Source organism: Myotis daubentonii, chromosome 20, assembly GCF_963259705.1.
Source record: "Myotis daubentonii chromosome 20, mMyoDau2.1, whole genome shotgun sequence".
NCBI classification, from domain to species: Eukaryota; Metazoa; Chordata; class Mammalia; order Chiroptera; family Vespertilionidae; genus Myotis; species Myotis daubentonii.
The window spans coordinates 882246-898477 of record NC_081859.1 but is presented as its reverse complement, the minus strand read 5'-3'; the positions used below and the strand labels follow the sequence as shown (position 1 = coordinate 898477).

At 65.9% G+C, this 16232-nt stretch overlaps 1 protein-coding gene across 1 annotated transcript; it reads right to left on the bottom strand.

The window, feature by feature from the left end:
* Positions 1 to 2442: 2442 nt before the first annotated feature.
* TNNI1 (troponin I1, slow skeletal type) lies at positions 2443 to 14377 on the bottom strand. The gene is made up of 9 exons (XM_059677899.1): positions 14041 to 14377; positions 10226 to 10288; positions 7771 to 7809; positions 6542 to 6583; positions 5725 to 5856; positions 5347 to 5436; positions 4373 to 4549; positions 3434 to 3543; positions 2443 to 2703 (listed from the first exon to the last, which is right to left on the bottom strand). The coding sequence occupies exons 4-8, from the start codon at positions 6548 to 6550 to the stop codon at positions 3436 to 3438; spliced, it is 516 nt and encodes a 171-aa protein (XP_059533882.1). The 5' UTR covers positions 6551 to 6583; positions 7771 to 7809; positions 10226 to 10288; positions 14041 to 14377; the 3' UTR covers positions 2443 to 2703; positions 3434 to 3435.
* Positions 14378 to 16232: the final 1855 nt, after the last annotated feature.

Here is a 16232-nt window from a genome sequence, read left to right as displayed (position 1 = left end):
CGGAGAGGGAGAGAGAGAGAGAGAGAGAGAAACATCCATGATGAGAGAGAATCATGGACCGGCTGCCTCCTGCACGCCCCACGCTGGGGATCGAGCCCACAACCCGGGCATGTGTCCTGACCGGGAATCGAACCCTGACCTCCTGGGTCATAGGTTGGCACTCAACCACGGAGCCATGCCAGCCGGGCTGGGTCTGTGACCTCGAGGAAGTCGCTGTCCCTCTCTGGGCCTCCTGACCTTGACTGCAGCGCTGAACCGGGGCTTATAGAGTTCATGCTGCTCAGCCCAGGCTCAGGGGACCCCCAGGCCAGCTCGGGAGGGGGGTGGGGGGGGTGTTGTGGGAGCGAGAGCCTCGCCCTCACGTCACGTCACAAGTTGTGGGGCTTTCGGGGAGAGCCTGGCTGGGCCAGGAGAGGAGGCTGCCGTCTGTCCACACGGGCCCCGGCCGCCTGTCCTGGGCTGGGTAGCGGCTCACCCACCCGGAACGAAGCTGCCCCTCTGGCTGTCCAGCCGCAGTCTGCGGGGAGTCTGACCGGCTTCGCAGGGGGCCATTGGGGCTAATGTTTAACCGGCTCCCTCCTCGTCAGGGCACTTTAGCCCCGGCAGTCCTGGGGGTGGGAGGGGCGGCGGGCGCTGCGAGGCAGATGCCCGACAGACAGTGCCCACGCCCCACTCCCACCCCCCAGGAAGGGACAGCGTGGGGGGGGGCTGCAGCCCGCAGGCAGGGGCGTGGCGGGTGGCACCAGGCCCATCGCCAGCTGCAGGCGGGCGCTCCCAGCTGCCGTGTGCGGCTTTGCCATGGACACCCGGCTGGTCCACGCAGGGGCCGCAGGAGGCGGGCTCGGCCAGCCCTGTGTGGAAGCAGGAGGACCCGGGGCCCTGGGCATGTGCAGCCGGCCCCACCTCCTCCGCCCACGGGCTCTGCACCCAGCTGTTTGTTTTGAGTCAGGCCGGGGCTGGTCTCCCGTTTTTGTAGGGCAGGGCGGGGAACCCCAATCTGCCGGGGCCCCAGGTTATGGGTCGACCGTAGCGCTGAGATTGGGCTTTGGGACGCGGGGCCCGGCTCTGCCCGAGGGCCGAGCGGAGGCAGAGAAAGCAGGGAGACCGGGCCGGGGACCCTGCCAGCGGGGAGGAGCCCCGGGAGGCAGGGAAGGGGGGTTGCTGGGGCTGCCTGGGCACGGAGCCCCACCCAATTCCTCTGTGGCGTGGAGGGAACGCCCATGGGGGTGCGTGGGTGGGTGGGTGTCACGGGGCGTGCCTGAGGCGTCTGGGTGAGGTGAGAATTGTGCCTGCGTTCGTGCCCACTGAGCTGTTTGTGTGTTTGTGTTTTTGGGTCCTCAGCTGGGGGTAGTTCCCATTGATAGAAGGAAGGGGGAGGAACGAGAGAGGGAAACATCGATGTGAGAGAAACGCAGGGATTGGTTGCCTCCCCTATGCGCCCCGACGGGGGCTGGGGATCGAGCCTGCAACTGAGGTGCGTGCCCTTGACCGGAATTGAACCCAGGACCCTTCCGTCCGCAGGCCGACGCTCTATCCACTGAGCCAAGCCGGCCAGGGCCCCACTGAGCTGTGGTGAGGAACCCGGGCACATCATTCCTCCCCTCCCCGCCCCCCCCCCCCCGCCCCGTCCCCCACACCCACGGCCGGCCCTCTCTGCTGGCGGCTGCCTGGCCCGGGGTGCCAGACCCTGCCCCCGGGAAGAGCTGGCACTGCCCTTTGCACCCGCTTCTGGCATTTATGGCAGACAATACGCCCGGGGCAGAGGGCAGGACGGGGCCCGGGGCAGAGGGCAGGACGGGGACAGGCAGGGGTGTCGAAGGGGGCCCCTCCTCTCCTGGGGCAGAAAGCCAGGGGCCCCGGGGACAGGGACAAGACACCTAGTGGGGACTGGGGCGGCTGGCACCCTACCTGGGCTTTGGGTCCAGATGTGGGCGGGGGGCGGGGGAGAGGAGGAAGGTTCTGACCCAGAGGACAGACCACTGCTGCCCCCCTGATACCAGGGAGAGAAGGGTGGATGCAGATGGAGCCCAGGAGGGAGATGGGAAGGCGCCACCTGGTGGCCAGGTGCGGAACTGCCCTGTGCCTGCAGGACCAGGAAAAGCGACGCCCCCCGCCCCCCCAAGCTCCCTGCCCTCCCAGCCCAGAACAGGCAGGAACCCCAGCAGCACAGGGAGGGGGGGCCAGGTGTGCAGAGGAAGGGGCTGTGGCTCAGGCCGAGGGGTTCGGAATGCAGAGGCGCCTCTGATGGCTGGAGTCTGGGGGGCGGGGTGAGCTGTGCCTTGGGAGGTGTTGGGGTGCTGTGTGAGGGCACTGGGCCTGAGCAGAGGGGTCCCGGGGAGAGGGGGTGTCTCAGCAGGCGCTGCGATTCCTTGGCCCTCGTTCTGACGGAGCTGAAGACGGGAGCCACCCACCACCCCCGCCCTCTGTTCACAGAGCCCCCCAGACGCTGGTGACATGGATTTTATTGGGGTGTGGGGGGGCCACTGGGTGTCATAGCAGCAGCGAGGGAGTGGCGGGCGAGGGCAGGGGCCCCCCAGGCTGGGGGAGGTCTTCAGACTGGCGTCTCCTCTGTGTCTGCTGATCCCAGTCCCGTGGACGAGACACTCAGGGCGGAGGGGGAGGGAGGGTAGGGGGGATGAGGGGGGTCCAGGGACAGGCAGAGGAGGGGCCGTGCAGGCGCCCAGAGCCAGCGCAGCGAGCGGCCTGTGGGGACAGAGAGGCGGCGGCCGTCAGTCCAGTGACCTGGGTGCATGTCCCCCTGACTCACCCGGAGCACACGCATCCCCGAGACCTCACCCCAGCGCCCCCTGGGCCGCACCATCGCCCACGGGGGCTCCCACAAAGCGTCCGCTCCAGGTCCTCCCCGCCCCGTCACTGCTCTTCCAGGGGGACCCCTCCACCCCTGGCCTTGCTGTCCCTCCTGCCTGGCTCACTCACCCCCCTGCCGTGCTGGGACCGGCACCTTCCAACACCTGCCCGTCACTCCCCAGGAACCCGCCCCTCCGGAACCCAGGCTCTGACAGGTCCCGGACCCCGCCCCCTGGCACATCCCCCTCCCAGAGGGCCTCATGGGGCTAATTCAGCGGCTTTGCTGGAGCCCACGGGCCCTCAGGGGTCCCGGAATCCAGGGGTCCTCAAACTCCTGGGTCAGGAACACCTGGAGGGCCGGCCCCACCCGACTTCCCATTCAGTGGGCCTGGGGTGGGGGGGGCGGTCATTGGCACCCCACGTGACGCCCACACGCTGGTCCCAGAACCACTGATCCGATACAAGCTCCCCTTATGGGCGAGGGGACATCTGTGGGTGACGTGCCTGAGGTCTTGGGGTGCTGGGCCAGGTGGACCCCACCTGCACCACCCCGACCTTGTCCCGGGTCCCCAGCACCCTGAGACCCAGGTGGGCCCCAGAGGGGGGGCAGGCGGCCCGCAGGTACCTCTACTGCGAGGTGGGAGACTTGGCGGCGTCGAACATCTTCTTCCGGCCCTCCATCCCCGACATGGCCTCCACGTTCTTCCTCCAGTCGCCCACCTCCACCGGCCGCTCCTGCGGGCGGGCGGGCCAGCCCCGGTCAGCCTCACCTGCCCTGGCCAGGCCGAGGCTCCCCCGACAGGTGACTGTGGGGTCACAGGCCCGGTCCCACCCAAGGCCCGGAGCCAACCCCCTGGTCCCGCTCAGCGGCCCTCGGTCCACCCGCCAGCCTGCCGCCTGCTCCACCTCAGTCACTCCGGGGCCACAGACCACGTCTTCCCTCCACGTTTCTGGCCACGGAGGCCGTGACCTCGGCCAAGTTTGCGTGACTTGCTCAGTGAGAGGCCTAACCCAGCCCCTAACCCCTGTTCTCCGTGTGCGGGGACCGTGACCGCCTGCTATCTCTGCCGCGTCCCCTGTCACCCTGACCGCCACGCCCTCTGGGTGTTTGGTTCCTGTTTTGTTTTGTTTTTAATGTTTTTAATGATTTTGTAGAGAGAGAGGAAGGGAGAGGGATGGAGAGGTAGACACATCGATGAGAGAGAAACATCATCGATCGGCTGCCTCCTGCACGCCCCACACTGGGGCTCGAGCCCACAGCCCGGGCGTGTGCCCTGCCCGGGAATCGAACCCGGGACCTCTAGGTTCCTGGGCCGCTGCTCAGCCGCTTGAACCACACGGGCCGGCTGGGCATTTTATTCCTCGGTCTGGCTTTTCTGGGTCCCCGTGTCCCCCTCAGACGGGGAGCAGTCAGGGCAGACACCACGCCTCCTCTCTCGCAAAACAGAGTAAGACGTCATCCCTGGCCTCCCAGGAGGTTCTAGAACGTTCCACCCTGAGCTGGTGGGCTGGCCTGGGGTGGTGAGGGGCGTCCGGAGAGGGCTGGGGGGCCCCGGGACCTCACCTTCTCGGTGTCCTCCTTCTTCACCGACTTCAGGTTGGCCCGCAGGTCCATGGACACCTTGTGCTTGGAGCCCAGCAGGGCCCGCAGCATGGCGTCGGCCGAGACGCGCACCCGGCGCAGGGGCGGCCGCTTGAACTTCCCGCGGAGGTCCAGCACCTTCAGCTTCAGGTCCTTGATCTGCGGGTGGGAAGGCGCGAGGGCTCGCTGGGGGGTGGGGGGTGGGGGGGGCGGGCACCGCAGCCCCCTTCCCGGGGATCCCAGCCAGAGCTGCTGCGCCCAGACTCTCCGGACCCGGCGGGACACACAGACCCACCCCTCTCTTTGCAAATGGCCTCGTGTGTTTGTCCATAAATGAAGGACCAGTAAATGCACAGATAAAGCCCCCCCAACCCCACCCCTCCACCCCCGTCTCCCTGCCTCTATGGCCGCGAATGGCACCTAGCTCGCCCCTCCCCACTGAGCCCCCCAGGCAGCCCGTGGAGGGCACAGCCTAGGTCCCAGGGGCTGGATGAACCCCAGGTCCTGACCCCTGAGGACATCGCTTGGGTGTGATCTCTGGGGACCTCCCTGCACCTCCTCCACTTGAACCAGCGCCAGAGGCAGCAGGAGCCCTGCCCTCCCATGCCCTGAGCAGGGGGTGGCTGGCCGGTCAGGGAGCGCTAAGCCCTGGAGTGTGTGACCGGGGCCACTCTGAACCTCAGAGTCTTCCTCTGTGCGGTGCAGACAGTAGCACCGACTTCCTCCCCAGGCGGTGGGGAGGGTCGGAGGCCCGTGAAGCCGCTCACAGAGGCAGGGGGCTGCTCCCGGGCACGGGAGTCTGTGTGGCGTCCTCCCTCTCCAGCCTGCGGGGCCAGAGCGGGGACGGGGGGGGGGGGCAGAGCATCCCTCTGAGTGGCCACCTCCAGCCCCTGCAGAAGGAGGGGGCCTGGCCCATCGGCGCCCCGCCTCCCCCACCCGAGTCCGGCCCGGCTCACCTCCCTGGTGTTGTGGAGGCATTTGGCCTCGATATCGTATCTCTCCTCGTCCACCACCTCCACCTTGGCGTGCAGGTCCCGGCACAGGTCCTGGGGGAGCAGGGACGAGAGGGTGGGAGGGGGCCTCCCTCGCCTGCCCCCCAGCCCCGGGCCCCCTCCCAGCCCCTTCGCTGAGACACTTGGCTTCCTGGACCTGTGACACGGGGTCTGACCCCAGCCCCGCACGGGGCCCTGAAGATGGAACGGGGAGCGAGCTGCTCGTCAGCCACAGAGCGGGGAGCCCTGTGAGAGCAGACCCGGGCCACCCGGTCCGTGGTGTCCCCCCTCGGGTGGCCCCCAGCCCCACCCCCAACCCCCCACCCCCCAGGCCGGGCTCACCTGCAGGGCGCTGAGGGACAGGCCGCGCGTCTGCAGCGTGGGGATGCGCTCGGCCAGGTAGCGGGACTTCTCAGCCTCGCGCTCCTCCAGCTCCTGGTCCCAGCACTCCTTGGCCTTGGCCAGCATCAGGCTCTGGACGGATGGACGGACGGACGGACGGAGCCCCGTGAGCAGGGGGCACAGGGGGGAGGCCCGGACCCTCCAGCTCCCACTGGCACTGGGCCTGAGGGAAGGGGGGCGCCGGGCCCGGCCGGCTCTGGCCTCGGCTGGCGCTTTGGGCTCCGTGTCCTCACGCTCAGGGAGCACGGGACCAGGACAGTGGCCGAGTGTGGGTGGGCGTGTGTGCGCTGGCCGTCCCCCCCCCCCCCCCCCGGCAGGTAGCCACACCCCCTCGCGGTCCCTGAGCTGTCCTTCCCACCCAGGCCCCTTCGACTCCCTTCCCGCTGTTTTGCCCCCGAAGCTCCAAAGAGAGAGACTCGTATCAAAATAAAGCACGTCCCGCCCACCCGGCGTGGCTCAGGGGCTGAGCTTCGACCTAGGAACCAGGAGGTCAGGGTTGGATTCCCGGTCGGGGCACAGGCCCAGGTTGTGGGCTCCATCCCCAGTGTGGGGCGTGCGGGAGGCAGCCGATCAATCATTGATGTTTCTATCTCCCTCTCCCTCTCCCTTCCTCTCTGAAATAAAAAAATATATTTAAAAAATAAAAATAGAAAATAAAGCCAGCCCCTGGCTCCCCCCCTGCTGGCCGCCGGCCCCTCTCAGCTGCCAGGCCCCCAGTCCCGCACCCCCACCCCACCCCACCCCGGGCCCAGCTCACCTTCAGCATGAGCTTGCGGGAGGCGGTGATCTTGGATTTTCTCTGGGGGTGAGAAGAGGGGAGACAGGGTGAGGCGGGGGCTGCAGAATGGAGAACCCATCCCGGCCAGGGTCACGGTCGGCCCCCTGAATCCTCTGGGGGCCCCTTCTCAGCTCCTCGCAGGGATTTGCCCGAATTCTCAGATCCAGAGAGGGCGGCAGGGAGCCCCCCTTCCTGCTCTGGCTCTGCTGCGGCCGGGACCCCGGGAGACACGGGGGCCATGTGGTCCCTGTGGGCCCCCCTCCTCACCTGCTGAGACACCCCCCCCCCCCCGACCCAGTCCAGGGTTATCACAGACAAAACAGGATGGCGGCCCGGCCGGCGTGGCTCAGGGGCTGAGCATCGACCTAGGAACCAGGAGGTCAGGGTTCGATTCCCCGTCAGGGCACAGGCCCGGGTTGCGGGCTCGATCCCCAGTGTGGGGCGTGCAGGAGGCAGCTGGTCCATGATCCTCTCTCATCATGGATGTTTCTCTCTCTCTCTCTCTCCCTCTCCTTCCTCTCTGAAATCAATAAAAATAGTTTTAAAAAAGACTGAACCAGCACAGAGACCCCAAACCTCACTTACCTCGCTGCAGGCACCCGTCACAGGAGGGACCAGGGAGAAGGCGGAAGAGGGAGAATGGGAACGAGATGTTATTCACTTATTCACGCAGCCACAGGACCAGGGGGGCAGGTGTGGGCCGGGAGGGGTGGTGACCACAGGGAACCGGCAAAAAGCCAGGCCTCAGGCCGGGGTCCCGGTCAGGGTCCCAGCAGAATAGAATACGATCCCGGGGCTGCTGAAGGCTTTTGTGGGGCGGTACCCTGGTTGGGGGGGGGGGGACAGGGGGAGGGGGACATGGGGTCCTGCTGGGAAAAGCTCCCTTCTCTGGGTTCGAGGTAAATCCCCAAACCTCCGTGCATCTCTGGGGCGGCGTTAAGCCAGGGCCTGGCACACGCGAGTCGCGGGATCCGTGCAGACACACGGACTCCGGAACAGGCCGGGAAAGTCACCGGGGGATGTGGGTTCTGCTCCAAGACCCGGAGGATGTCTGGGGACATGGGGGCCCCGGCACCCAGGACCGTTCCTGTTTGAGGATCCAGCTTCGGAGGAGCTGCTTGTGGTGGGGGAACCCCACTCTAGGGCTGGGTTCTGCCCCAGAGGAACCTGTCCCCCCCACCTCCCCGCACACAGGGTCCGGGGGCTACTCACACTTCCGGCATGGCTGCAGAGGGGGCGGGCAGCACCTGGGGGCAGAGGACACGAGTGAGGGAGGTCACAGCTCCTGTCCCCCAGCCCACGGGTTGCGGGGGGCGGGGGGCAGACAGCGGGAAGGAGAAACCAGGCAGAGTGGGGTCCCCATGGGTCCAGATGGGACCGTCTGGCCGGCGTGGCTCAGGGCTCCGTGGCTGAGCATCAACCTATGAACCACGAGGTCACGGGTGGATTCCCAGTCGGGTCAGGTGCCGGGTTGCAGGCTCGATCCCCACACCATGCCCGGGCCGGGGCCCCTCTGGCTCCAGCTCTGCCTCTGCTTTGTGGGGGGGCTGGAGGGGGGTGCAGCCTGGGGGAGCGGGGGGTGACCCCAGAGTCTCAGCTGTCACCCTGGGCACGGAGGGGGAGGTGGGCGCCCATCGGGCCTACGTTCCCGAGATGCTTGGCTGAAATTGGAGCTGTCACCAGCTGTTGGTTCTGAGGGCCCCCCCCCGCCCCCCGCCCCCCGAGAGACTGGGAAAGTCCAGAACGAAACACGAGCTGGGAAGGCTCGCCCCGTCCGTGGGTCCAGCATCCCTGCCCCCCCACCCCCACCCCCCAATGCCTGTGCCCAGGTCCCAGGCCTCAGCCCAGCATCTTGTGTCTCATCCGGGGTGCGGCTCCCCCCACCCCGAGGCAGGCATGTGGCTGCGCTCTCCCCGGCCTCCGAGAGCCCCCTGTCAGCGCCTGGGGCCCCCTGCCCGCCGGTCCAGGCCTCCTGCCAAGCGCCAGGGCCTGCCCCGCTGACAAACACCAGGCCCGGGGTCCCGGCCTGGGCTGCCATTCCCAGCGGACAGGACCCCTTGACAGACAGGGGCCTGATAAGGAGGCAGGAGGCAGAGAGCAAATGGGAGGCGGGGGCAGCATTCCTTGTCTCCCCTCCCCCTCCCCCCCCAAGTGGGCAGCTAGGAGATACCAGGCAACCCGCAGGGAGGGAGGAGCAGAGAGTGAGGCCCCGTGGGGAGGAGAGTGTGGGACCAAGTGTGTGAGTGTGAGTGCGAGTGAGTGTGAGTGAGTGTGCAGGGCGAGGACCTGGGCTCTCTCCCTGCTACCTGGTGACCAGGGACGCACTTCTCACCTCAGGCCCCTGCTCTTCCTCCTGCTCCCCACCCCTGACCTCGGCCCCAGTTCAAGGGCGTCTGGTCCTCCCTGCCTTGCCGTGAGCCAGGGTTGTCCCCCAAGCCCGTGCCTGTGGGCCCACACCCCAGCTCTGAGCGGGGGAGCCCCATCTCGGAACCGGCCCGGCCGGCGTGGCCCAGTGGCTGAGCGTCGACCTAGGAACCAGGAGGTCGGGGTTCGATTCCCGGTCGGGGCACGTGCCCGGGTTGCGGGCTTGACCCCCAGTGTGGGGCGTGCGGGAGGCAGCGGGTCCATGGTTCTCTCTCATCATGGATGTTCCTCTCTCTCTCTCTCTCTTCCTTCCTCTCTGAAACCAATAAAATATATTTTTAAAAAGAACTATCTTGCCCTGACCGGTTTGGCTCAGTGGATAGAACGTCGGCCTGTGGACTGAAGGGTCCCAGGTTTGATTCCGGTCAGGGGCATGTGCCTGGGTTGCGGGCACATCCCCAGTGGGAGATGTGCAGGAGGCAGCTGATCGATGTTTCTCTCTCATCGATGTTTCTAACTCTCTGTCCCTCTCCCTTCCTCTCTGTAAAAAATCAATAAAATATATTAAAAAAAAAAAAGAACTATCTTTAAACCATGGCTGGAGGTGCTGCCTTGAGCCCCCGCGGCAGACAGAGCCCCGCCCCACCACGGGGACCCCAGGGACGGTGCCCTGAGCACAGACTCTCAGGCTGCAGCCCCAAATGCAGGCACCACCTGTCCCCCCCCTCAGGGGCAGGAGCCTTGCCCAGGGCCTGGCAGTCCGCCCTCGTCGGCTCTCGTCCTGCCGTCCAACGGGCACAGGGGGGGGGGGGGGGGCGGCGAGGCCTGTCCCTCTGAGACAAAGAAAAAGAGGCCAGAGGTTCCCTGGCTCAGGGGCCCCGCGGTCCAGTCTTCCAGGCTCCCCGAGTCCCGCTCACCCCACCACTTCTCCGTCCGCTGCAGGGACCGCTCACGTTCGCTGCCCACCCAGCTCTTCCCCCTGCAGCCTGAGCCCCCCTCCTGCCCCTGATCCCCCATGCCGCCCCCTCCCCAAGGCGTCCCCTCCCTCCTGGCGCTGCTGGGGGTCCCCATGTGCAGACAGAGTCTCTGGGCCATGCCCTGGGCTCCTGGCGGCACCTGGTAGAAAGCTTCAATGGGCAGGAGAGGTGCCACAGACGCTGCGGGGGACCCGGGCTGCTCCCCGACAACTGTCCCAGCCAGAATCCCCTCCTTCCATCTCGGAGCCCCTTGTCCTCCGGCCGCCCCGCCCTCCCCCGGGTCTGGGTCTGGGCTCCACTGGATCTGGCTGCAGACACTCACCTGGGTCAGCGTCCGTCTGTCCGTCCGAGAGCTGGGCTGGCCGGTCCCGAAGTCGAAGGCAGACTGTGGGGGCAGCGGGGAGGGAGGCTATGAACTCCAGGGCCCTCAGCAACTGGCCGGTAAAAATAGAACGGGCCCGCCGCCCCTCCCCCGCCCACCGCCCCCTCCCCCCAACACCTCCCACAGGAGACACACACACGCACACACACACACACACACATACACGCACACGCACACACACACACACACACTCGCATGCTGCACACAGCAGGCCCTGGGCTTGCAGATGTGTGGGGGGGGGGGGGAAGGGGTTTGGGGGTTCGGAAGACACATTCTGTGCACACAGCAGGCCCTGGGCTTGCAGATGTGTGTGGGGGGGGAGGGGGAAGGGGTTTGGGGGTTCGGAAGACACTCACATTCTGTGCACACAGAGGCCCCCAACCCAGGAACCCCAGCATCACCCAGGGAGCCGGAGTCAGAGGGGAGAGAACGGACAGGCTGACCGACAGGGGAGGGGGGGCAGGGAGGGGACACCTGGGGCCCTGGGAGTCCTGGGGGCGCAGGGCTGGGGGCAGGACTGTCTCAAGGGCCCTCCACATTCTTTTCTTTTCATTGATGTCAGGGAGGAAGGGAGAGGGAGAGAGAGAGAGAAGCATCCATGATGAGAGAGAATCATCGATCTGCTGCCTCCCGCACGCCCCACACCGGGGATCGAGCCCTGACCGGGAATCGAACCATGACCTCCTGGTTCATAGGTCGACACTGAACCACTGAGCCACACCGGTCAGGCGCCCCTCCATCTCCTACAAGGAAAAGGAAAAGTGGGCGTCAGGCCCGAGCCCACATCTTTTGGGGGCTCCTGTGCTGTGTGAGGCGCTGCAGGCTGGCTCCGGCGAGTGTCCGGGCGGAGCTGGCTTGGCCGCAGCGGCCCATGGGAGCCTGAGGGTCTGCAGCTGCCCAGCGCCTCCTCCAGGTGGGCCCCCAGGAATGGATGTTCCCCAGGCCTGGACCACCCCCCCCCCCGCTCCCCTTTTGTCCCCGGCCCCACGCCCTCAGGTCTGCACCTGTCTGCGGGGTATTTTTAGGATGAGCCCATGGTACCCAGCGATAGTCAGAGAAAGACAATGCCCGCTATGTTAATCCCAAGCTATTATTGTCGGCCGGCCCGCAGGGCAGAGCCGGGCACGGCCAGGACAGCGGGGTGCTGACCCCCTCGGAGGCTAGGGAGAGGCCTGGCAAGCAGGAGGTGGGGGCACCCGGCCGGGTCCCCTGTTTGGTGGGGGAGAGAGCTCAGGACGGGTGCCCTAAGGAGACGCACCCCCAGTGCCCGGGGGTGACGGTCCGCTCTCTGGACACTCATCCTGGGACCCAGCGGAGGTGACCTTGTGGTTCCGGGTGGCTGCCAGGGAGGAAGGCCAGGGTCTGGGACGTCATGGGGGGCAGAGGGGGGAGCTGGGCGCAGGCTGCCCGGTGGAGGCACAGGGATGGAACATGAAGGCACCCGGCGGGGAGCAGCTGGGGTCAGAGAAGGGATGGGGGGCGGGGACTGCCCCCTGCACCCCCCACACTGGGGATCGTGCCCCAAATGGGAATCGAACCGTGACCTCCTGGTTCATAGGTCAATGCTTAACCCCTGAGCCACGCCGGCCGAGCTGACCTGCTCTTTGAGAAGGAAAGATGGAGAGAGCAGATTGACCAGAACAAGAGCAAAGGGTGGTCAGAGGCACCCACAACATGGGGTGAATGTGTGCCGCCCACCGGGCCCCCCTCTGCACAGGGAACCTCGGGGAGTCACAGACTCTGAGGGTCTCGGGTGCGACTCCTCCCAGGCTCCGTGGGGCCGAGTGGGGCCGGAGCCCCTGTCCCTGGTCCCAGAGGCCCCTCCCAGGAGGTGGGGGACCAGGGGGCGGGGGAGGGAGTGCCTGGCCGGGGGAGCTAAGCCCTGTGAGGCCCTGGGTGTGGACTGAGGGCCTGGTCCCTCCGCACCTGTCGGCCCAGCTGCCAGGCATTGTCTGGGGAGCGAGGAGCCCAAATTAGCCGGTGACCAGGCCCCAGAGCATCTGCCTTCCGGGCGCCCCTCCCGCCGCCCGCCCCGGCTGCTCGGGCTGCGGCCTCGGTGACAGCCAGCCACAGCCCCCGCCCGCCGCCTCCATCACCCCCACCTGCAGCCCCCACACCCCCCTAGCTCCAGGGCCAGGTTTCCTGGGGCTGATGGCTGAGCCCCGGCCAGGCTGGGGGCTCAGGAGTGAGAGCAGAGGAAACAAAGGCCCCAAACGTCGCCACCCCTCAGTTCTCGGCCACAAAAGGGCTCAGCACGAAGCCAGAGGCATCAGAGACACAGCGCCCAGCCGGGGAGTTTCAGGGGCCCCCCACCCACCAGGAACCCCAGCCCCGGGAGCTTTCCCAGCCTCACGTGTGGAGCCTCCATTTCTCCCTGTGAACCCAGGTGGCGGTCCCGGCTGAGCAGCTGCTGTGAGCTGAGCTGAGCTGAGCTGAGGCCGGTGTGGCTCAGTGGGTGAGCATCGACCTAGGAACCAGGAGGTCACGGTTTGATTCCCTGGTTGCCGGCTCGATCCCCAGTGTGGGGCATGCAGGAGGCAGCCAACCCATGAGTCTCTCTCATCATGGATGTTTCTCTCTCTCTCTCCCTCTCCCTTCCTCTCTGAAATCAATAAAAAAAATATATATATATTTTTTAAAACGGTAAGTGATGCTCCGAATTGCTGATTCTCTGCATAGCTCAGTTTTATGTGGTTTGGCTGCATTAACAGGTGGTACTAGTGCTAGCACCTGGAGGGGGAGGCCTGGGCGGGGCCAGAGGAGGCCTGGGCGGAGTCAGGAGGAGGCCTGGGCGGGGCCAGGAGGAGGCCTGGGCGGGGCCAGAGGAGGTTTGGGCGGGGTCAGAGGAGGCCTGGGCGGGGCCAGAGGAGGCCTGGGCGGAGTCAGGAGGAGGCCTGGGCGGGGCCAGGAGGAGGTCTGGGCGGGGCCAGAGGAGGCCTGGGCGGGCCCAGGAGGAGGTCTGGGCGGGGCCAAGGTTGGGTGAGTGGCAGCTCGCAGGGCCAGCTGGAGAGGGAGAGGCCAGGGGAGGGCAGACAGGCTCTGGTCAGGCTCCCGGCTGGGGCGGCCCTGGCCTTCAGCTGGTGCGGTTCTCACACCCTCGCCTACAGAGCCACCCCCACCCCACCCTCTGGCTTCCTCCCACACCCACTGCCGCTGCCCAAACCTGTTGCCTCCCTCTACCTGGAGCTGCGGGCCCTTCAGCTCCACCCTCCCATCCAGAGCCCTTCTCCCCGCAGTCCTGGGCTGGGGTGTAGGAGGGGGGGAGGGAAGGCCACTCCCTGACCCCCAGGTCCCCCTGCACTGCCAGCTGAGCCCTCACACCTGAGGGCCTGGGGCCAGGTCCCGGCAGGTCCCTGCAGACCAGGCTGCTGCTCCAGAAATCCCATAATAAGCAGGTGGGGTTTGGGGCCGGATCCTGCAGGGCTGGGGGGGTGAGGGGGGGGCTGAGGTGGAGAGGGAGCTAGCAAACGGGGTGGACCCCACCCTAGAAGCACAGCACGTGAGCAGGCAGCGGGGCTGGGACTGGGAACCCGGCTGATTCTCTCCCAATCCCGCCTCCCCGGCCCCTCCCCCACCCCACCCAGGTCTCTCCTGCCAGCTCCCAGCTTGCCCGAACCTCCACCCTGCACCCGCCTGGCTGCCGCCTCCCAGCCCATCCGGGGCTCCGCGTCCGCACCCTGGAGCTTGCAGGTCTCCACAGCGGGAGGGTTTCTCCCTCCATCCTACCCAGCCCCCTGGGCGCTGCTGGAAGCCACCTCCTCCGAGAAGCCTTCCCAGACTCTGTCCGCTTGTGTCTCCTGCCACAGGACATTCTGTCTGTGCCGCCCCCTGGTTCTAGGCCTCCTGTCCCCTCTCCTCAGGTGGAAACCGGTCTGGGGGAAGGCGACAGGGCTTCTGTCCTCTGTCGGCCCCTCAGGACTCAACCCGGTGTGGGCAGGGCAGGCCTCTGCTGGCCCAGTGGGTTTCAGCCTGTTGGATGCGTCAGAACCCCCACAGGGCTGGGGCAACACTCACGCGGGGCCCCACCCCAGGGTGTCTGGTTCGGCAGGTCCAGGAGGGAGCCCAGAAAGTTGCATTTCTCACAAGTTCCCACGTGGCTCTCCCGCAACTTAGGGATGTGCCCTGACCAGGAATCAAACCCGCAACCTTTCCGGTGCCTGGGACGATGCTCCAGCCTACTGAGCCACGCCGGCCAGGGCCTGAATTAGTGAAGACATGTTTTTCATTTTAGTTTACTGTCGAATACGGTTACTGTTGATCGCTGCGGCCAGCAACCAAAGGTCTAGTCCCTGTTTTCAGTAGATGACTATTATTATCATCCTGGTTCCAGCCTGGCTTTTCATTCTGTCCACGAGGGCCAGTGCGGGGCTGGCCGCTGCAGCGAGCTCTGGGGGGTGTGGTCTCCCGGATTAATAAAATGCCCCTGAGATGACCAGTTAGGGAAATATTCATAAGGAAATTGCATGGAATCGCTTGGAAAGGGTGTCCCAAAATTCACGCAAGAAGTAATTTTGAGAGAAAACACAAGTTTATAATTAAAAATTGTAAATTTTTTATTGATTCATAAAGTACACAGTTTAGGGTTATGTATGGAATAGCACATCGGGTCAATGGCCTCCACGGTTTTGCTGGCACAGACGCAAAGCCGCGGTCTTCATTGGTCTTCCTTGTCCCTGCTCCTGGGCCATCATTGGTACTTGGTGATGCTGATCACATGGAAGGGATTGAAATCAAAGGGCCACAGAGATGAGAATCTGATTCAATAAACCCAGTAAAATTAGGCTTTTGTGGGGGTTTTTTGTTGTTGTTAAAGCTCACGCAAAATTCAAATCTTGCGTGAATTTTGGGACACCCTTTAGTTTTCAGTCCGGCCTGCCCTGGCCTGTGCGCAGGAGCCGGAGGTGAAGTTCTGCCCCTCGCCGCCAGAGGGAGCACGTGATGCGCGCAAGAACGTGCGCTTTGGTACAGAAGGGACCCCAAACAGGCTTCACCCAAGGGTGCGGTGACCCCTGAGCTAGATCTTTGGTTTGGTTTGGTTTTTAGGAAGTTTAGGAGTTGCCCCGGCAGCCAAGGAGGAAAGACATCAGGACCCCATGAGCAGGCGGAGCGGTGAGTGGCGCAGGGGCATGGTGGAGCGTGGGGTGGGGTCTGGGGGGCTGTGGGCAGTTAGCTCTCACTAGGGTGTGAAGGACTACCCTGGGGACAAGCAGGAGGAGATGGAGCCGGGAGGAGATGCGGCCCGGTGACAGGTGGGCCCAGGGCTCACCACGCTCCCAGCTCTGTTACAGCCCAGACCCGAGGCCCCGGGACGGGGCGGTGCAGACCGGCCACCAGGGGGCGCTCACAGCCCGGCCCGCGGCGCACGGGCGAACAATGGGGTGATTGATGCAGATGCGCCATGAAAGACAAATTGTTCCGTGAAGCTCAGGGCTCCTGCCAAACGCCCAGGGTGCGTGGAATTTCAAGGAGAAGCTGAGGAAAGCCGGGCTGTGGGCCGGGACCCCGCACCTCCCTCCCCGGAGCCCGGGGATGGGGGGGGGGTAGGAAAAGTAGGTGGCACAGGTGGGCGAGGGGGCGCCGGACTCCCACTCCTCACATGGCCCCCCGCATCCTGAGTCCACTCAGCCTCGAATGAGCGTCTCGCCCCACCTGCTAACCATTCCCAGAGCTGCTGGCAACCCCAGCTCCCCCTCCTCCCTGGGTGGCCTGGGGTGAGGCCAGGGCTTCTTTGAACCTCGGTTTTCCCATCTATAAAATGGGAGCACCACCCCTTCGGTGTCTGCCTCCCAGGGCCTGAGGATCACACGCGGAAGATCATCACTCAGCATCCCTGCTCCCTCTGCTCGGAGGGGACCCCGCCAGGCAGCCCCCCCCCCCGCAGCCTCCTCCAGGCCCCAGAAACCCCCACCTGGCTCCCCAGTCCCCCCCCCACGACCCCCACACTCCC